Here is a 22685-nt window from a genome sequence, read left to right on the forward strand (position 1 = left end):
ACTTTGTGATGGGTTCCCCTTCCTCCCCTCCCCCATCTGCACCATCCCCCTACCCTCATGATATTGCTACTCCCACTACTGTTCCTGTAAGTGATAATAATTTGACTGACTTTTCTCCACAGGCTGCAAGGGGACAAATGATGCCTTGTGTACTTAGGACAGTGGCTCTCAACCTTCCTAATGCTGTGACCCTTTCATACAGTTCCTCATGTGGTGGCGACCCCCCAACTATAAAATTATTTTTTGTTGCTACTTCATCACTGTAATTTTGCTACTGTTATGAATTGGGCGACCTCTGTGAAAGGGTCATGACCCACAGGTTGAGAACCGCTGACTTGTTAGAGGGCACAGAAAACTCTATATGACATTGCCATCTTCTGCCTGCAGGCTGTACCCTTATCCACTGCTGCCAGGCCGATTCCACATCACACGAGTGTTACAGGACAGGGAAGAACAGCTCCGCAGACTTCCCAAGCTTTACAAAAGCAGACTGGCACAACTTTCTGGTGGGTGTGAACCACGCACCATTTCATCAATCAGCTGAACACTTAACCACTGCACTACCAAGCCTCCTTGACACTCCCCCGGAGATAACGCTAATCAAGCACCTCCTGTGTACAGTAACCATGTTTACAGGATTAGTTGGATTATGTCATGTGATCTTTGTGACCATAACAGGAGGGAGGCAGAATGATTATCCCCCTAGAAAAATGATGTGACTTGCCTAAGACTATGAGCTTAGAGGCGAAAGCCATACCCTAGATTGTGCACCAAGTAATCCCAATGGGGTGAAACAATACAGGTGCAAAACCACTGATGTCAAGTGATGATTTTCTCATGCCACAGGTACTTAGTGAGTCAAACATCCAAGGAGAGGAGTTCCCAGGTCCACACTTCTGGGAGAACACAAAACAGAGACCCTGTGTTCGAGGCTCATTTCCACTAACTCCAATCCAGATACACATTGGCTAAAGCTCGGATGTTGTTGTTCTCAGCTTTCTACACAAGCGAAGACCTTGTACCTGCCCTGCTGGTCTTGTAGGGCTTTCGTGAAGGCCCAATGAAGTGCTTTGAACATGGGAAGAGACTGCCCTTAGTGTCTTGCGTTCCTTCGGACTTTCTCACTTAAGGCAAGAATAATGGAGTCAAGGAAGGGAGAAAGCCGTCGATAAGCACGGAGCATGACAGAGACAGCCCTGCCTGCTGTTTGAAGTGTCAGACACGTAACTCATCTAACCCGCATGCTGGCCCTCTGTGGGAGGGGGATAGAGCTGGTAGTTTATAGATGGAGAAACTGGGCCCCAGAACAGATAATTCACTTGTTCACTGTGTTGTGCGATTGTATGAATATAATGAAATATGCATTTGAACCTAGAAGACAGGCTCTGGAACCTTTGCTCTGGATCATTTGACCCATCTGACTACGTCAGCAGTTCTAGACCTGGGCAGTTTACTCCATACTGTGACCTGGTGGAGACACCTGTGACTCCCACCCAGAGTTTCTGTTAGGAGTTACAGCATGCGAAGTCCTGGTTGCGTTAGTCAATTTCCTCACAAAGTGCGGACACCAACACCGATTCTGGGTGTGGTGGGCAGAATCCTAAGACAGCCCCAAACGTTTCCATGCCCTGGTGTGAACGCACTTCGCAGTTACTCCAGGAAATCTCCCACATTTGCATTTGGACTCCGCTTTTTTCTCAAAGGCTAACTTTGATAAATGTACTTGACCAATTCGCGGTTTCCTCATCTGTCTCTGCTTCGTAAGGAGACATGGGTGAAGAGGAGGAGATTCACTCAATCTCTCATGAATAACTGAGTCGGGGGCTGCCTGGCGGTGTCCTGCATCTTCACCTCCCCGAGCTTCCGGAGTCTGAAGTAATTTGGAGGACGAAGCAGGGGGAAATCAGCATGACCGGGGTAGGCATACCCATTCTTTCCTTCAATGCACGTACTCCGGCTCATTGTTGGCTACTAGGCAATGCCTACCACAGACGTAGAGCTATTCAAGGATTCAACTGCCACAGGGTGTGAGAGCAGAGTCATAGCAAGATACCATTTGTTGCTGTTGTTACCGGCCATTGCATTGGCCCCGATCATTGGAGGTCCCACCTGTGCACAGCACTGCCCAGTCTGATGCGCTCCCCACCATCGGAACATTGTGAGCCACAAGAGTCCCACTGTGTGATCGTCATAGGACATTGCCTACCCTTTCTTCTCAGGCCACCTTCGACATCAGAACCACACACAAGCCTCCGCTGCCAGGTGGCTGGTGGCTGTGCATAACGCACTTGCAGGGAATTGAACCTTGGTCTCTCCCATAGGAGGGGAAAATTCGACCATGGAACTACCTATTCTCTCTGTGGTGACCCACCATGATCCTCCCTGAAAGGTCAATGCAAGCCTCTTCCAATACCCATAATGTGCTTTTTGCCAAACATGGGAAAGGCAGGGGAAGACACGCCGATCAACAGAAATAACCTACGCCAGCTGGTTCACCAGCAGAGGAAACAGAAAAGAGAACGCGCAGCTGTGCCAGAGGAGTGGCCAGTCATCTTTATGAAAGTTTGGATGGGTTTGATAGCATCATTTTGGCATCCATATCGGGGTGTTGATCCATGAGCTTGTGGATGGCATCCATATCAGGGTTGTCCAGTCTTTAGAGAGGGAAATGAAATTATTTTGGTTGCTCATGTCCATTTTCTGAATGGAAACAGGTGCCAATTAAAACACTAATGGGAGAAGGCCTCGGAGTTAGAGACAAAGGGTGTGCCTGCCATCGTGACTGCGATGGAGTCAGAGAGCCACTGCCCTGGCCCAGTGAGGCAAAGGAGGGCTGACCTCCTGGAGCCCTGTCAGGAAAGAACTTTCTTCCATGTGAAACAATGCTGAAATAATGCCTGCCGTTTCACCCCTACATGGAAGTTGTCTTTTTACACAACATTATTGCCTCATTAATACTTACAGCATTTGGAGATTAGGTAACTGATTGCAGACAGTTTGGGGAAGGGATGAGATCTGGGCCCCAGTTAAAGTGCTGTGGAAACACAAAGCAGACATGATTCCTTTATTCACGTGTCACGCAGTGGCATATTTTGATTTCCCACTGTTCACATGGGCAGACTCCATGGTGACTATTGTTCTGGACGAGGTCAGGTGCCCCCCTCAAGAACTTACAGACTCTCGAGGCTGGCAGTTCCACTCAGATCAGGAAATTCAGTTAGGTGCGAGGCACCATTCAAAGTCCTAAAAGAGAGAGAACCTGGGGATTATTGGAAGATGATTCTAGAAAGGGGTGACTTTACTGCCACTTTCAAAGCCCTTCATCCCACAGTATCCATTGGGTCTTCACAACGACCCTGTGGGAGGTCACTGATCTGTGTGAGTAACGGAGACTTACAGTGTCCTGAGTTCAGGTAAATGCTGAAAAGCAGATCGCCCAACAAGTTGGATGGGGTTGTCATAGAAATGTCTGGAAAAAACCATATCACCAATGCCTTAGTTTAAAACCTGAATGGCAAATGCCTAGCTGTTCAACATTTCAGCACATACATTAAAAGTATTTATGTAATTTTGATTATACTATATTATATAACATTCCTGATTACTGGGTTGCAAGCAAACCTCAAAAGTGTTTTGATTTGCATTAAGAGATTTTCTGGGAAAAAAAATCCATACTCCATGTGGAGTTGAACATTTCTGACAGCAGGCTAGATATGAATGGCAAAAAGGAGAAAACTAAGTGAACTGACTGGAGTCATACTTGGTAACTTGGTTTGCCTTCACACTCTGGATAGCCAGTGAGTGGCGGAAGGTCATTGGAAGTCCTAGCAATCACATAATAATGGAAGATGAGGTTCTATAGAAAGGTCCAATCCTATCACGACATACCCACGAGACTCTAAATTATCTGAGAAGAATATAGCTATTTGAGGACTTGTACCACTACAAGTTGTTTTTTTCTTTAATTATTGTTCTAAAAGGTGGGGTTTAAGAACTTCAAAATATTTTTCTTTTACAGATGTTTTCAATATCAGTATCTAAACTGCCTGATTAGCGGAGCCCCACACATAGTTCCTAAATGAAGTTATTTTCTACTTCACTTAAATTTAACCAGTCTAACTATGTTCAAAACAGGGAACCCAGGTGATGGAGTGGGTTACAGGTGGGCCTACTAACCGTGAGGTCAGCAGTTTGAACCCACCTACCACTCTGTGGGAAAGAGATGGCCCTTTCTGTTTCCGTAAAGGTTTGCAGCTCTGGAGACCCACGGGGCAGTTCTAGTCTGCTCCATGAGTCGGAATCATCCCCATGGCAGTGAGTTTGGTTTGGGGGCATTTGGTGTTGAAAGTATGAGGGTAGATACTCCAGGGATTGGAAGACCGATTCATTTAAGAAACTGTCTTTGGATATCTGTTCTGTGCCTGCTGTTATGCTAGATGTTGGCAATCCTGCCCCAAAGAGACACGGGATCAGGTGGGATAGGACGAAAGAGAAAATACCAGCCCATCATGTTTGCTTGTGTGGTTCACATGAAAAGAACAGCCCATCATGTTTGCTTGTGTGGTTCACATGAAAAGAACAGCCCATCATGTCTGCTTGTGCGGTTCACGTGAAAAGAACAGCCCATCATGTCTGCTTGTGTGGTTCACATACAACTTGATAAGATCCGTAGGGTTGGTGACTATTTCCTCATCTCTAGAGAAAGAAACGGAGACTCAAAGTATGTGAACTTGGCAATTTCAATACTTCCCAGCGTCTTGGTTTTCTAATTTGCTAAACGGGGACGATAGCATTTATTTGTTTTGTTTGTGTAAGAGCAAAAAGAGTGAATGCATCTGGCACGGTGCTTAAGGTATGGTTGTCAGCAGGCAAACCAAAGTCCTCTACCCCGCTAATCCTCTAGCCCCCTGATCTTTTCTTTTCTCTTGGGACCGAGCAATGGGTGAGAAGAAGAGCTGGAGCTGGAATAGAGGCCTTATAAGTAAGAATTGGACCTTTCCTTATAATATTACACATCCTCTATACTGCATGCTTATATGTTTGTAATTGTGTTGCAATATATGTCCATGTGTATGAACATGCGCTAGATTTGGATACGCACGTGCATGTAAACCCATAAGGCAGAAGTATCACAAAGTACTACGGAGTTTCTGGGAAGGAGCTCTGAAACTTCACCGAAAGGGCACTTGACATGGGCCCTGGAGACAGACTTTCAACAAGTATGGTGAGGGGTGAAAGAGTAGAAGTAAAGGTCAAAAGGAAAGACTCTTGTTTGGAAAATAGCATGGTTTACTACGCCGGGAAGGGGCCCTGGGTGGTGAAAATGGTTAAGTGACTGACTATAGCCATCAGCTGGGGGGCCTGGAAGAAAGACTAGTGGGCTTGCTCCCCAAAGGTCACCACCTCGACAGTCCTATGGATCAGGCCCACTCTGCGCACATGGGGTCACACAGGGACCACTATGAACTTGAGGACAACTCACAATAGTAACATACACACAAAACCCAAACCCATTGTCATAGAATTGATTTTAACTCAGAGTGACCCTCTAGGGCAGAGTGGAACTGCCCACTGCCCGCAGGGTTTCCAAGGCTGTGAATCTTTATGAGAGCTGATTAGCAGCTGAGCATTTTAACTACTGTGCCACGAGGGCTCTTTCAACACAACACAACACAACACAACACAACGAAAGTCAGGAGGGCTTTGGGGAACTGATAGGAAGGATTGGCTTGGATTGTGTCTTGGAGGGCTAAGAATGTCACAGGGTCAGAGGTTTCTGTGAAATGTAAACAGCTAGTCCTGAGCTCTTGTTTGTTTCACAGAAAGGAGAGTTACAAGACAAATGCTGGGCTTCTAGGGAGCTGACTCTACCAGTAATGTTGACAGCAAGGATGAAAAAGGCATGGATGGGAAGAGGGACTACGGAGGTAGAAATGGGGACTGGCTAGCCAAGCAACCATGGGAAGCTCTCACAGAAATGGGGAGTCAGCAGGGGTGTGTAACGGGCCCCGAGGCAGGGACAAGAGATAGAAACAGATGTGGAGCCTCACAGAGAAAGCGATCTCTACCAATAAATATTGGGCTGTTAATCATGCTCTGTGGGGTATTAACATATCAAACCCCCTCTGTGTCAGCAAGGACAAGGAAGCAACGGCAGTACAATTTACCATCCTCGTGATACACACATACTCTTTACTGTGGTCCGTTGGGTTCGAAATCCACACTTTGACTTGATTGACTGCCTGAACATTTCAGAAATGACAGGCGACACTGCTTTCAGCGGTCAGTTCCAACCTGTGACAAATCCCCCAGGATTCCAGAAAGCCTTTTAATCAAGTTGGCATAGGACAAACATCTGCCAAGGTACCCGACCGAAAATGAATTATACTTTACAGTTGTATCAGAGAAATCCTCATTCTGTGTTTCACCTTTAGCACAGAATGAAGCCTTATCGCATATAGATGTAGGAGGATGAAATCATATAACTATTTAGCTGGATTTTAATGAGAGTTACCTGTCAGAGAGGCTCTATACCTTATAAAGATTGACCATCTTTAGGCCCACAGGGGCAGTTCTACTCTGTCCCACAGGACTGCCAGGAGCCAGAACCAGTTCAGAAGCCGTGGGTAGAGTGGGGTACTTTCGGTCGAGTTTGGCACATAGCACTGGGCTGCAGGCATGGGAGCAGAGGCTCAGATATGAAGAAGGAAAGGAAGAAAAACTGGTGGACATGACCCTACGGGCACCTTGGCCGATGAGTATCACTTTAATGACCTACGATAGGCAGGAGGCTGGAGCCCCGGCGGTTACAAGTTGGCCTGCTAACCTCAGGATCAGCAGTTCAAACCCAGCAGCTGCTGGGGGCGAGGGGAGTGCACAGGGAGGACGGTGTTCTGCTTTTGTAAAGATTTACAGCCTTGGGAACACCAGACTTTATACACTCCGTGTTCAGGCAAAACCTGGGCGAACACCTTCATACATTCTCTGTCTAGTGTCTTACAATGACAAGTAGGCCACATACTGAACGTTCAATGACCACGCTAAATTTCAGGATGGAGAGCCCCAAGGGCACTATGGTCACTTACATTGTAATAAGAGAAGGGTTGCCTACAAATGCTTTCTCAGGTATCGACTTGATATTGTTGCTATGAAATCCTCTAAAAAGAGAGAGAAAACAGTCTAGAAAAATCACATGTAAGGAACAATCATTTCATAGTTTCCCTCCTTGTGGCAACAGTCAGCGTTAAAGGTTAAAATGTTCTAGGAGACAAGGAGACAAGGTTAAATTGTTCTATGCATCTTTAAACTTCTGGGCCCCTAATTGCTCGTAAAGACTAAGGAATCTGAGAATAATAATTGTGCTTTGTGGAAATTGACACCCTCATGTTCTAAAAAGAAAGTGTATTAATGAAATAAAATCATGATAAGCTATAATACTTGATTTGATTTGCATATTGAGCTACCTTTCTGACTGGAGTCACTGCCCCAGAATGTCTAGACTCTTACACCCCACTTGATGGACAAGGCCATGGAAATGACCCCAGACCAGTGTTTTCATAAGGGCAGTTCACCATAATACACAGCTTCTAGTTAGATCTTAAACTTCCTTCCTTGAAACTGACTGAACTTGGATAATGTTTCAAAGGACCACAGTGCCAAGGTCAGAGAGTCTTTAAGAATTAGCAAGATTTTTGTTTGACTTAACAGTGATTTTTAGGGAAAAAAAGGATACTCAAGGATCAAGGTTCAAGACATCACCATAGGTAATGGCCTATGTGGATACCCCTACCCCCACAGAATCCAGAAATCTGCATCCCATGACCATGAAAACCTGTTTCTCCTCTCCAAACACCTCGGTAAAACAGCCTAAGAGTGGCAGCCATTTCTGGAGAGAGGATTATGATTAGCTCTTTCTGACCTCCTTTGGAGCTGGGAGAAGAGATAATTGATTTAAGCTGCAGTGACGCAGAGATTTAAGTAATCACTTTATGAAGATGACATTTCCTGACCCTGAGGAATGGGCTTGGAAGGGAGAAGGCCTGGCCCTGTGGGCCCATCACGATAGAGTGATTCTCAGCTGTTGGTGCCAGTGCTGTCTGCAAGGTGGAGGCAGTCCGAGACCTCTGGGGCCACGGGGGCCTGTGGCCGCAGGATGAGTGTGACAGCATTTGGGCTTTCTGAGCACATGGAGAAGGGTTTCCCAGCCAAGCCGCTTGTGGGGTTTCCTGTGGCCAAACCTCCTGAAGGCTTTCTCTTATAAACAAGCTCCTTTGGCTGTGTGTCTTACATCTCTCTGCCAGGAGACGAAGCCTCTGTGTTTATTTTCCTTTCCAAGTGTCAGGACATTCTGCACATAGGTTATTCGTATTTTTAGGGGCAAAAAAAGTCACATGAATTAAGTGTGGTCATGTGGAAGACCATACATGCAGCCTAGTAAGTAGAAGTTAACATTATTAGAAAACTAATGTGTGCGTGTGTTTTATTTTGGTTATTAAGTAAGATTCATGAAGAATAGAAGAGCACTGGTTCCACAGTGGTTCAGGTATCCAGTTGTTGGCTAAAAGGCTGCTAGTTGGAACTCTCCCAGGCCCTCTGTGGGAGAAGGGTGTGGGGCGTCCACTTCCATAAAGACGTACAGCCTTGGAAACCCCATGGGGCAGGTCTACTCTATCCCCCAGGGTCACTGTGCACAGGAATGGCCACGATGCAGTTAGAGGACTGTGTATGCGAAAGCATCTAGCACTATCCTGCACATGCCATTTTATTCAACCACTGCTAGATTTATATGACCAAAGGACTTTTGTTCTGAGATAGCCTCAACAAGTAACAGAATTCCATTACCTTTCTACTGCAAATCAGCAAGTATATAAATATTGGGAGATGATGGCTTAGGAAAAGAGACAAGATGCCCATATATTAGAGAAGACCCATTATAGATTCAAAAAAATCAGTTATTACTGGTGATAGGTGCCAATTAAAATACACTTCAAGTGAAATTAGCCATTATTTTTACAAATGTACTGTATATACTTGAGTATAAGCCAACCTGAATATCAGTCGACACACCTGATTTTACCACAAAAACCATTAAAAATGTGCTGAAAAACTCAGCTTATACATGAGATATATGGTATTACGTTTTCTAGCAAGTATATCATGTATAATCATCACACATATTTTAGAATAAATTTACAAAGAATAATGCTCCCTCATCAAATTTGTCCTTAATACTTAATACTTACAATTCTTTCAGGTTGGAAAGTGTCTTGATTGCAGTGGGGAATTCATCAAGGTTATTGTAATTTAAATCCCTGAAAAGAAGTGAGCATTTTCATTAATACATTCATATCGATTAGATTTATAAGAAAAGTTAAAATGCTCTCCCAACAGACCACCTGTCGTGATGAAAATTCTGTTTCTTCCTCGTGATGGGGAGAGGGTTTAATGGTTTGCCGACCACTATCGTTCCATAAATATCTTCATTAAAATGATCATTGAAAGAATCGTGAGACATTTCAGAGTCCAAGTTCAATGGCGCTGCAGCATTCGAAGACGGGGAGGGATGTGCGCGGTGGTGTCAAGTAGGAAGGCCTCTTGGCTGTGATAGACCCTGTGCCCACATAGTCCTCATCTGCACCTGACTGATTTGCTAAATGACAAGCTTAGAGCTGCGGCCTCCAGGCTCCTGAATGGCATCCCATTGCATGATCCCTCCTCCCCACTCTGACATTCCCCCCTGCTTCTTTCTCTTTTCTCCCGGAAGGATTTCTTGGATGGCTGCATTTCCTCTGGTTCCCGTAGAGTTCCTGTATCTCTGCCACCCTGAAGTTCAGGATGACAGCTGCTTCTGGAGGCTTAAGTGATCCGGGGGACATGCAGGAAGGCCAGCAGGGTTAGAATTTCCTCAGGGCCACCAGTAACGGTTCAGAGTAGAGATATGATGTTTCCTTTGGTCTGTGAGGCTAAACTATTATTCTTCATGCAAAGAGATGGACTGACCAGATAAACGATCTCAAATCACTCAGTTCTCTGTTCTGAGGCAAATGGCTTTTCAATTTCATTACTTGCAAGTGCTGTAGACCCTTTACTCCATCTACCTCGTATCTACATCTTCGTATGACAAAGTAATTGCCTCCTGGTTTCTGGGAATGGCAGATCTCCCAGATGACGCAGGAAAAACCTTTGGTCAGGCAATCAGATGTGGTCAGCTCCTCCAGTGTGCAGAAGAACTGCTATTTAGTTTTAAGAGCAAGATAATTTGACTGAGCTAAGCATGAATCAAGATTCCTACTTGTCTGGCACAAACCATCCATCCCTAAGCTATACTGCAGGCAGGAAACTGATGTCTTTTGTGGACATACATTTCTTCCTGTTTGTAAATCTCTCCAGATGCTCTGCTTTGATTAAACAAGGATTGGGCCCTTATAAATTACTTGGATTTCTAGTGGGGGGAAGGAAGAAGTTGGGAATGATCAATTTGCTGATCCTTTGTAGCCTTGAGCAAAGGCGGGTGGGGGGAGGGCAGACAAGGACAGACACCGGAGCTTGCCCGGGAATACTTTGTCCTTTCTTTCTACACTGCTAGGTCCTCACCCAAACATGAGGGAGGATGGTGGGGGCGGAGAGGGAAAAAAACCAAGCAAAACTATTTATGGAAATACCCATCCAGGTCCAGCTTGATTTTTGGTTCCTGTTGTAGCACAAAGGGCTGGAAGGTGATTTCCTTTGCTAAAAACCCCAGCCTAGCCCTGTGTAAATAAGGAAGAAATTGAGATTTTTCCCAGTAGCTGATGGGAACTACTTGTTTATGCCAGTACACGGACATCAAGATCCTGACTGAACAAGTTCATCTTCCACACCTGAGCGGAAACACTGAGTGACTTAAATAATAGTGAAATTGCTCATCAGTTACAATCAGGCCACCACTACTGCAAGTTCAGTAGTTTGAGCCCAGAAGTTGCTCCTTGGGAGAAAGATGAGGCTGACTGCTCCTGTAAAGATTTAGAAGTCTTGGGAACCCAAAGAGGCAGTTCTGTTCGGTCCTCAGGGGTTGCTAGGAGTGGTATAGAAATGATGCTAGGGCATAGGAGAGGGGGTTCTCTGGCTGGCCTGATCCGAGGAAGCATTGGGGAATGTGTGGTTCATTTCCCTTGGATCATAAAAGCGTGCAGAGGGCATGCAGCAGAAGTCCCCAGTGTCGTCCTCTCACAGTACATTCAGTACCCTTCCTGCCAGTCTCCCCCTCCTTATCCCTTTCTTATTCAAGAGGGTGATGAAGAGTGGGCGTTCGATGGAGATCAGGCTGGGGTGCTGGGGTGGCCCACAAGAACCTTTCGGCCTTGGTCTCTGGGAAAGGCTGACTGGCTGCTACTTTTATCAGAGGTGCCACCTCAGGACTGAATTTTTGACCTATTCTTTGGCAGGGGTGTGATTTCAGAGTTCAACTAGCAAAGGATTTCTTTCCAGTTATGCTACGGCCTAGATATGTCACGATGGCAGAATGTGCACCCTTCCTCGCACATGGAGTACCTGGATAATAAAGCTTTCCTAGGGGTGCTTGTGAGGATTAGTGAGACAACAGGCCAACTGCTCAGTGCAGTTTATGATTATAGATCTCCTTGGTAGCTCTTCCTACTGCTTAATCTTTTGAAAGGCTGTCACACAGTCTTTCCTCCCGAAGCAGTCTGTTTATCTCCGGTTAGCGACGTGGGCATTCGCTTAGTCTGCATCCTCTCATTCCGCAGGGAGAGCCGCACACGTGAACAGCGAGCCAGAGGGACCCCACAGAATCGATTCTTGACAGTGAACACACGTTCCTAAGCAAGTCGGCACTGCTCAGAAGAGAACATCTCATTGAACTCACAATGATTTGAACAAAAGTTATCGCTCTCTTGTTAGATTACAATAAAACCACTGCTTTATTGTTTAACACTGTGGTGTACGGTGTGTAAGATAAAGCACCTGTAGATAGTGCCTGTAAGTTCAGGCAATTAACCAAATGAAAGAGCAAGATGGGTTTTAAGACTATTTTGATTCATTCAGAATATTCATGAAAACATTGAAAAAAGGAAACAAATGAAAGGTCAACTCACAAAGTCTCCAGGCTGTGAAGTCCATCAAAGCATCTCTTTCCCAGGGAGTGGATTCTGTTGTTATGGAGATGCCTGCAGGGGAGCAGTACAGCCACAATCAGGAAGGCACGCTGCACATGGCCGACAAGGGCACAGCATTGCACTCAGTTACAGCCAAAGAAATGGACATTGAAGAAGGCACTGCCTAGCTACAAGAAATGCTTTATTCACAAACATTGTGGAAAAATGAGAATATGCCCATTCATGTTCACCAGCGGTGATTCCATGCTGTAGGGTTTAATTGGGAGACAACATTGTACTTTGTGGGTTTGAGATAGGCAGGGAGTCTATCATGATATAAGCAACAGTATTAGCACAAGTCAATTAAGGTGTTTTTTTCCCCCCACATGGTCGTTCAGCATACACTGTGGGCAGCAGAGGTCCATCGGCATGATTTTGGAAGAGAGGGCGCTAGGCAGAGACACTGACTACTCGTGGCAAATGGAAGACGGAGGGCAAGTCCTTCCCCTACTAAGTGCAGGCGCTGTTAAAGCGGAAGGGATATATGATGGCTCTGTTCGAAGGGTCAAGAGGAAATGTTATTTCAGCCGTGGGGAGTGGTGAACAGATATTTTCTGGTTTCCCAGAAAGGAGATTATAGATCTCGACACAGCACTGATGTGTACAATTATCAGCTGGGTGGGACCAGTGAGAGCAGCTGTTGGCATCATGAAGGCGGAAATGGCTCTCAAAGGGATGATGGGCGCAAGGAGGATGGGGGGGAAAGAATAGCAGGTCTCTGCAAAGCCGTTCCTTTCCGTGGAAGGAAAAATTAAAGCACATATCCAGCTTCCAGTCAGTCACAGCACTAGCTTCGTAGCTAAAATTCCGTGTAGAAAAATTTAATGCCTTTACGGGGCATTGAATACGTACAAAACATTGCAAAATAGGGGCCTGAGGGAATCTTAAAAGATGGGTAAGGTGCTGCCCAGCCATCACAGGCATATATGTTACAGCCTAGGGGATTGCTATGTAATCACCCAGTAAATGGAGCCAGGAAGGCAGCTGTGGGCTGGCGGGGGGCGGGGGTGGGGAGTGGGGGCTGGAGCGAAAGGAGAAAGACTCAATGCAGAGAAGCCTTCCATCAAGTTCTTCAGCCATCTGATCTGACAGCCTTTCCCGCAGTGGCTATTTCCCTGTAGTAGCTACTCATTTATAGACAGGGACATGTTGTTAAAATCTTCAGGAAGCCCCATCGTGTTTCTAACTGTTATTTGAAAATCACTTAGATTTATTAGGTAATTAAATCTTGACATACTAGGAAAAAAGTAGTATAAATGTATGAATACAAAAAGATAGCTTATATGTTTCCATATTAATATACAGTATATGACAAATGATCATTTATATATTTATATACTAACATACTTATATAGAACAGATATAAAAATACAGTGTGCTGTCTGTGGTTAATTTCCTTCTTTCTTTGGTAGACGTTCAAGCAGCATTTATTCATAGGAAAGGCATATTTCAATTTTAGTGACTGTACATTATTAGAAATCATACATTTGTCTTAACTTCTGTAATTGTACTAATTATTACAGTGTAGCAATGATTTAGACAATAGACAATGGGCTCCCTCAGGCAAAAGTTGAATTTTATTATCTTTGTGTGTCTAGTCATGCTTGGCATTTCGTAGGTGTTCACCAAATGTTCGATTCACTTATACAATTAGATCATTTATGAGGGGAGCAGTTCCAGGAATTTAGTCCCCCCTTCCCCACTACACACACACACACACACACACACACACACTTAAAGTGACTCCCCTCAAGGTTTGAAAGGCTAACAGGTTAAGGTTAAGGTTACAGTGAGTCTATAAACCATGAAAAAAAGAGAAAAATCAATAAGAAACTTACAGAACTACCAAGCTGGAGAGGTTTCCAAAGGCATAGTCTGGTATGTGGTGTATTTTGTTAAGGGCCAAGGTCATGGCCTGCAACGCTGATAAACTTCTGAAAGCCTGGATGGGGATTTCCGTCAAGGCATTGTCATCCAGCCACAGGTGCCGCAGGGAGTGCAGGCCAGTGAAACACGCGGGGGGCACGTAGCTGATGTGGTTGGCATCCAGGCGCCTGTGGGAGAAGGAGCAAGGATGGGAAAGCAGGCAAGGCCTGCAGAAGGCAGCCCTGCAGGAAATCCCTCACTCGGGTAGGCCAATGAACTAAGAGAAAATAGAACTTGGGGTCCCTGGACCGGTGGGACATTTTCCTTTTCTGGCAGGCTCTCCTTACTGGTGGCTGAACCATTGCTTCTTGAGTCTCCCCAAAGAGCTCTCGTGGTCCAATGGTTCCGTGCTGGATTGCTGACGGCAAGGCCAGGGGTTAGAAGCCGCCAGCAGCACTGTAGGAGAACCCCGTCACAGTCTGCTTCTGTAACTATGACGACCTTGAAACCCCAAGGGACACATCGACACCGTGCGAGAGGGTCACTGTGATTCAGACTTGACTTGAGGTCACACAGCTACCACACGTGGTTCTCTTCGAGAGTAACTTGCTTTCAGCATGGAAGCCCTGTAGACAGTCTCAGCCCAATTAATCGGCTTGTCTGCTAGCCAGGCCTTTGGGTGCATCCACTTACAGGTGCCTGGGAAGAAAGGTCTTGTCATCTACCCCTGGGAAACACCAGCTCTTGACCCCCCAGCGGGATGCAGGTCTGGTCTGCCCACAGCACTGGGTTGCCAGTAGTTAGTGCCAATGTTTTGTCGTGGTTGTTGTTTGGTTTTATTCTCAGGGGAGAAGTCCCTTCCCCATTTTCTTTACTTTGTAAGGTGCTGAGTTGATACCATTTGGAAAACCTAACATCTACCGACTTGCTTGCTCCCCCTAGCCATCTACACCGGGCAGATGTTTGCTTTCCTGTCATTAAAAAAGAAATCACAATAAATTAACAGCTCTCCCAGCCTTCATTTCCTTTGCCGCACACCATTTTTATTGATTTATTTAAAGTGGGGAACTAGATTAAAAAGAAAGTTTGGTTGCTTAGTTGTTGCAGCTTCAGGGCCAGCAGAGGGAGTACAATGCATTTATTTTGCCCCAATCCAACACACACTGTCCCTGCAATCCAATAGCCCCGGCTTCTCATTGCGAAGGGACAAACCCAACTTTCTTGTTTTTAAAAAAAAATCATTTTATTAGGGGCTCCTACAACTCTTTTCACAATCCATACACACATCAGTTGTGTAAAGCACATCTGTACATTCATTGTCCTCATCATTCTCAAAACATTTGCTCTCTACTTAAGCCCCTGGCATCAGCTCCATATTTTTCCCCTCCCTCCCCGCTCCCCATTCCCTCATGAAACCTTGGTAATTTATTATTAATTATTATTACTTTGTCATGTCTTATACTGTCCGATGTCACCCTTCACCTGCTTTTCTGTTGTCCGTCCCCCAGGGAGGGGGTTATATGTAGATCCTTGTAATCAGTTTCCCCTTTCTAACCCATCCTCCCTCCACCCTTCTGGTATCGCCACTCACACCACTGGTCCTGAAGAGCTCATCAGCCTTGGATTCCCTGTGTTTGCAGTTCCTATCTGTACCAGTGTACATCCTCTGGTCTAGCCAGATTTGTAAGGTAGAATTGGGATCATGACAGTGGGGGTTGGTGGGGGGGAGGAAGCATTTAGGAACTAGAGGAAAGTTATATATTTCATCGTTGCTACATCACACCCTGACTAGCTCATCTCCTCCCCGAGACCCTTCTGTAAGGGGATGGCCAGTGGTCTACAAATGGGCTTTGGGTCTCCACTCCGCACTGCCCCTCCCTCCTGTCATTCACAATGATATGATTTTTTGTTCTGATGATGCCTTATACCTGATCCCTTTGACATCTCGTGATCGCACAGGCTGGTGTGCTTCTTCCATGTGGGTTTTGTTGCTTCTGAGCTAGATGGCCGCTTGTTTACCTTCAAGCCTTTAAGACCCCAGATGCTATCTCTTTTGATAGCCCGGCACCATCAGCTTACTTCACATTTGCTTATTCACCTGCTTTGTCTTCAGCGATTGTGTCAGGAAGGTGAGCATCATAGAATGCCAGTTTAGACAGCCGAGACTGCGTCCCTCTAGCAAGCACAAGCTTCTCGCTGCCGCACAGTCACCGCCGCGGGTTCACACTTGCCACCCCCAAGCTCACCATGGATGATGATATAGCTGCGCTCTGGTCGACAACGGCTCCAGCATGTGCAAAGCCGGCTTCGCGGGAGACGACACCCCTCGGGCTGTCTTCCCCTCCATCGTGGGACGTCCCCGGCATCAGGGCGTCATGGTGGGCATGGGCCAGAAGTACTCCTACGTGGGTGACGAGGCCCAGAGCAAGAGAGGCATCCTGACCCTCAAGTACTCCATTGAGCACGGCATTGTCACCAACTGGGACGACATGGAGAAGATCTGGCACCACACCTTCTACAACGAGCTCCGCGTGGCCCCCGAGGAGCACCCCGTGCTGCTGACCGAGGCCCCCCGAACCCCAAGGCCAACCAAGAGAAGATGACCCAGATCATGTTCGAGACCTTCAACACCCCCGCCATGTACGTCGCCATCCAGGCTGTGCTGTCTCTCTATGCCTCTGGGCGTACCACTGGCACTGTGATGGATTCCGGCGATGGGGTCACCCACACTGTGCCCATCTATGAGGGGTATGCCCCTCCCGCCCCCCCACACCATCCTGCGTCTGGACCTGGCTGGCCGGACCTGACCAACTACCTCATGAAGATCCTGACGGAGCGGGGCTATAGCTTCACCACCACGGCTGAGCGTGAAACTGTGCGTGACATCAAGGAGAAGCTCTGCTACGTCGCCCTGGACTTCGAGCAGGAGATGGCCACCGCCGCCGCCTCCTCCTCGTCCCTGGAGAAGAGCTCCGAGCTGCCCGACGGCTAGGTCATCCCCATCGGCAATGAGCGTTTCCGCTGCCCCGAGGCCCTCTTCCAGCCCTCCTTCCTGGGAATGGAGTCCTGCGGCATCCACGAGACCACCTTCAACTCCATCATGAAGTGTGACGTGGACATCCGGAAGGACCTCTAAGCCAACACAGTCCTGTCTGGTGGCACCACCATGTACCCCGGCATTGTCGACAGAATGCAGAAGGAGATCACAGCGCTGGCACCCAGCGCAACGAAGATGAAGATCATTGCTCCCCCCGAGCGCAAGTACTCCATGTGGATCGGGCGGCTCCATCCTGGCCTCGCTGTCCACCTTCCAGCAGATGTGGATCAGCAAGCAGGAGTACGACGAGTCTGGCCCCTCCATCGTCCACCGCAAAGGCTTCTAGGCGGACTGTTCCTTAGCTGCGTTACACCCTCTCTTGAGAAAAACCTAACTTGCGCAGAAAAAAAAAAAAAAGATGAGATTGGCATGGCTTTATCTGTTTTGTTTTCTTCTTTTTTGTTTTTGTTTTGGCGCTTGACTCAGGATTTAAAAACTAGAATGGTGAGGGTGACAGCAGAGGGAGCGAGCATCTCCAAGTTCTACAATGTGGCCAGGACTCTGATTGTACATGATTACGTTTTTCTTTTTTAAAATAGTCATTCCAAAAGCCATGTGATGCCATGTGACGAGAGACCCTTGTCCTTCTCCAAAGCCGGCCCCACTCCACATTTCCCGAGAAGGGGATCCAGCCTTCATCCCCTCCCCTCCAGACCCATGTGGGGGTGCAAGGGACAAGAGCATTGCTTTTGTGTAAATTATGTAACCCAAGGTTTTAAAAAAAAATTCCACCACCTTAATACTTTTTTTTCTGTTTTTAAAGTTTCCTTTTGAATGGTGAGCAGAAACAAAGCGTCCAACGATCTCAAGGTTCTCTCAACAAATGGAGCTGGAAATGTTTAGAAAAGCCCAACACTATCTCTGCCTTCTTTCTCTGTCAACAGCATGCTCAGCCATGTTCAAGTGAGAACTAATTTCATCAGGGGATGAGAAGGGGATTGTTTTTGTTTGACTAGAAGTAAAGCACATGTGTAAACTCCTCTTAACGATCCCACTGATTAAAGAATAGCAACTTTATTTCAATAATACCAGAGTCAGCAATTTAGTTGACATAGTGCCTTACTATTGCCAGTCACTTAGGCATGGAAATGACAAGTGGCTGTTAAGAGGCCTGGAAATGGCTAACCTTAAAAATCAGTGCAAACGTTTGAGGTTCATTGATAGGAAATGCATCGAGGTGTCAGTTTGTCTCCTTTGACATTGTGATAGTTAGTTTATTGTGCCAACCTGGCCAATGAACACACGTGGGATTAATTAAAGGGCGCTTGCATTGAAGGGCAGAGAGATAAATGGTTCTGTTAGTCTTTCCTGTCTTGTCTCTTGCTGTCTGATGGTCGGACCGTCAGTATGCGCTGCCTTAGCTAGTTCTCTGCCTCAGCTGGCAAGGCTCACTTCCTGTGAGCCATCCCTGAGGAGAAGCCCCACGGGCCTGCCCGATGCAGGCCTAGTGGTGAGATGCTGACACGCTCACCGAGTCAGCTTTTCTTCTCAGCCGCCATCATTGCGTGTGTTTTGCGAGACTGAGGAGGACTTTGTAGATTGGTGTCAGACTTATGGGCTTGGACAGCACTGGGTGGGGGTGCTTTCTTAATGTTCACTTACCCTTTATATAAAACTCTCTCTTATAAAATGATTGTCCATGAAATTTGTTTCTCTAGTCTACCCGGTTGACCACAGACATTTTAAGTTTTCTTTTGTACCTTGAACCAACTTTGGTGTCATTTCCAATATTAATATGCTTATTTTTCCGTCCATGCCTATTCTACAAATCGGGAGGAAAAGTTGTACTCTGGTCTACATGCTGTCTCTTCTAGCAATTTGCTATTTGATAGGAAATGAGTTAGATGGGGCAGTTCTTCATAATCTTAACATTCAGAATACGAATATTGGCAGACCCCACACTCAGCAGCAGGCCTTCCTTCACCTGAGCTGAATGCAGCATTAAAGTGTCTCTCTGTCCCAAACTGTCTTCACAGAAGACGTTCCCAATAATCCACCCGCCCTCCCAGCCAGTGGCCAAGAGCCCGCAGACACCTGGTCTGAGTTGCCCAAACCTAATCACGGAGGGGTCGATTGTTCACACTTGAAGGCATCATGTGACATCATCTTATTGGAAGATCCCGAGGCTAACCTGGAGTATGGAATTGGTTATCCAGTCACACATACAGGTGGCTTTAACAGAGCAAGGTGCAGACTGTGGACAGAGCAGCTGGCAGGGCGCTCGTTGTGCCTTCTCAGAGAGTAAACAAAGAGCTCATAGTGTGCCAATCTGGCCTTTTTCAGGCAGCCAGACACTATTTATATACTTGGAGCATGCAATATTTAGGCAGTGGGGTGTGAGAACAACATCTTACACATTATAAGAAAACCCACACATTTAAATGTGGTTTTTACTATGTTACCAGAAGCAATAAAAATAACCACGTTATAGATTTACTTTTTAAAAAGTGTTTCTTCTAATATCTATTTCATGCAAGCTATGGCGTGTTTGTGTGTGTGCGCACCGGTGGATTTGCACCTCAGTGCAGATTTGCGATGGGAGGCGCTGGACCTCATGTTTCATATCTATTCAATGGGAATAATCTCTCTCTTTTACAGAGTTGCTTTATGAACAACTGAAATAATACACCAGAGCTTGGTACACTATGAAGTTTGAATTTAAATGATTATTATTTGGGTTTGAAAAGAAGTATTTTTGTCTTTTTGGTCATTGAAACCAGAGTGAGGAGGGAGAAAAGAGGTAATCTCAATTTTGTTTACATTGGTTAAAAATGTTGGTTAAAGTGAAGCTACATTGTCAGCAAATTTAAGTTCTGAGAAACATAAACTCCCCTTTCATCTCTCATAACAGAATCACTAAGGAGCGTCTGCCTCCGCCTTCATAGACCTCGACCTTAACCTCCCTCCACCCTCCCAGTGATTGATACAATTTTAAACGTTTTCCCTGAAGTTTCTTAACCCTTTGTAGTGTAAATCCTTCTATGGAACAGCTCCATCCTTTTTGGCATGTAGGCGGCAGAATGGCTGATTCTCTACACATATTGTGCATCTCTGAATATGTGTGCATAGCTGTACTGTTAGTTTTGACTGGTGTTACAGCAAGGTTCCCACCACAGAGATAAGACGCTGCACACGTCTCTGAGGGAGGTCAAGGGAGGAACATCAGTGTCCAAAAGGCTAAAGTCAATGGCGAAAAGTCTGACCTTGTCTGTGGCCAGAAGAGAATGTTCACAAGTCTCTGCAATGTGAATTAGATGGCTACAGCGGATGGGGATGGTTTTGTTAGGACTTGGGACCATCCTGAAGCGATTTCTCTGAAGGGCAGACTTGAAGCTGAGGGGCCCCACCATTGCTGAAGGGATCCTGGCCCTCAAGCTGCTTGTTTCTGATGAGCCTTAGCTTGCCTTTCCTCACTACAGAGACCCAGCTCAGGGCCACCCAGTGCTGACTGGCTCCAGTAACTTTGAATAGCCAAACATTTGGAGACCGGATACGTTCTTCACAGAGCGTTTCTGGGCTTCCAACCTACGAAATACATCCTGTGTTCACTCAGGCCGTCTTTTAAGTCTGATGAAAATGTTCTCTGGGGTGCGAGTGGCATGACTACCCCCTGACCAGTGCATTAAAGAACTCTTCTGACAGCAATGTGGAGGATGTACTCTGGGAAAGGAAGGCACTGACATGTGTGTAGTGATCAGAGGGTGAACATGCGGAGAAAGGGCCCAAGAAACACAAGCGAGCAAGCAAACCAATTCACTCCCTGCCGAGTTGATTCTGACTTTCAGCTACTCTGCAGGACAGGGTCAGACTGTCCAGTGGGTTTAGGAGACTAACCCTTGATGGGAGTGGTAAGCCTCATCCTCCCCCAGTGTCGAACATCCTATCTGTGCTTAGCAGCCCAACACGTAACTCCCACACCACCATGGGTCCTCCGAGCCCAATAATAAAGACATGAAATGTCCACGTAAGGGGTGACTTGTCAGATGTGGCTAGAGAGGGAGGCAGAGCAGCAACGGTGGCGCAATGGCTTGTTTGGGGAACGTGGGGTTTGCAAGATCAGGGGTGAGTGCTACCCAGAACGATGCAAAATAACAGACAGCGGCACTGTGTGGTCCCAATGGCTGCAGCTCCGTAATAATAACGCTTTCCATATGGCAAACAGCTAGCAGATAAGGGGTAAAACATTAAATTTTGATGTTCTGGCACTTGGCAAAAACAAACCCCTCCCCCACCTTTTAAAATCTTTCTAAAGAGTTTTCCAAATGGTCTCATGAATAAAGGGTTAATTATGCACCCTTTGGGGGGAGAGAGTAAAGAAACTTTTCCCTCTATTTCACAAAGGAATTTTCATTTTTGTAGGGATTACAGAGGCTATAAGATCACTCTTAGGGTTGCTGCTCTAGAAATGGCCCTTTCTATATGACGCCGCGCCAGTGTGTCACACAAACTTATATCTTTGTTTGAACATGTCTTTGATGCGCCATTAACTACAAGGAAGAAAGCGTCAGTCAAAAGATAAGCCACTGATCTTGGCTAATTCCGTATCTGACATGACTGTAATAGTGTCAATTATTAACACGAATGGCTCAAAGAAAACAAAAAAGCCCAAAGTGTGAACACTGTTGCACCTGCAGGTATAATAGCATTTATGGAGCATATTTAAAAAAATAGAATTGTAAGCAAGGCAGGTTCATGAGTGACATGATTTTATGTTCAGATGCATATTCTTCCTTCATGAGATTTAAGAAAATAATTAACTCTCTGACACATACATTGGTACATTTTGTCATGCCATTTTGAACGATTCATAAATAGCAGATCAACCACAGAAATTTAGTTCCCTTATAACACTTTAACCAACTAAAGCATAATCAATTATTATTTCGGTTCTTGCTATGAAATAAAGACCTTACAGCTCCAAACCTGCATGTAATAAATACATTTTGATAAGCTACCTATATTCTTTACTAGGTGAAATTTTACTGTTTCGAACTTAAATTACACTAGAATTTGTGGATCATTGACAGTGAATTTGTCATAAGACCATTTTGTAGTACTATCAAGATAGACTTTGATTGATATACATTCTTTTTTTTTTCTTCTTTTACATTTTATTAGGGACTCATACAACTCTTACCACAATCCATACATATACATACATCAATTGTATAAAGCACATCCATACATTCCCTGCCCCAATCATTCTCAAGGCATTTGCTCTCCACTTGATATGCATTCTTACTGGTTGAATTCCTATTGATCCAAATGAATTCTTCACCATGATATCGGAGTATTTTTGCCATGTAAAAATATTTGTAGAGTGATCAAAATATTGAATTTTATGTTTTAATGAAACTTCTCATGTTTTAGGACGATCTTAAGCATATAAATTCACATAAGCACAGTGATTGCTTATATTTTACATTTCTACTTTTGTTTTTCTATTCTCCATTTTGATGCATTTGTAAACTTAATGTGGCCAGCAGAAAGTAAAGATCAGTTGCTTTCTCTCTAAAAAGGTAAAAACAAAACCAAATGCACACTCTTCAGTTTGGGGAAAGAGAAAGTTT

The 22685-nt window shown here is 45.6% G+C and overlaps 1 protein-coding gene and 1 pseudogene across 3 annotated transcripts in view; one reads left to right on the plus strand and one right to left on the minus strand.

Annotated features, from left to right (window-relative positions):
* Window positions 1-22685, minus strand: part of LGR5 (leucine rich repeat containing G protein-coupled receptor 5) — a 172340-nt gene that overhangs the window by 15470 nt on the left and 134185 nt on the right. Inside the window, exons 5-11 of one of the 3 annotated variants that reach the window (XM_075552772.1) lie at window positions 13991-14206; window positions 12093-12164; window positions 9243-9311; window positions 7086-7157; window positions 3398-3469; window positions 3175-3243; window positions 2963-3034 (exon numbers count right to left, since the gene is read on the minus strand). In XM_075552772.1, the coding sequence (XP_075408887.1) occupies window positions 2963-3034; window positions 3175-3243; window positions 3398-3469; window positions 7086-7157; window positions 9243-9311; window positions 12093-12164; window positions 13991-14206 (642 nt within the window). The remainder of the gene's footprint in view (window positions 1-2962; window positions 3035-3174; window positions 3244-3397; window positions 3470-7085; window positions 7158-9242; window positions 9312-12092; window positions 12165-13990; window positions 14207-22685) is intronic. The other 2 variants (XM_075552774.1, XM_075552773.1) reach the window with 2 other exon arrangements.
* LOC142449932 (actin, cytoplasmic 1 pseudogene) lies at window positions 16251-17494 on the plus strand (annotated as a pseudogene).

The sequence above is a fragment of the Tenrec ecaudatus genome, chromosome 6, assembly GCF_050624435.1.
Source record: "Tenrec ecaudatus isolate mTenEca1 chromosome 6, mTenEca1.hap1, whole genome shotgun sequence".
Taxonomy (NCBI): Eukaryota; Metazoa; Chordata; class Mammalia; order Afrosoricida; family Tenrecidae; genus Tenrec; species Tenrec ecaudatus.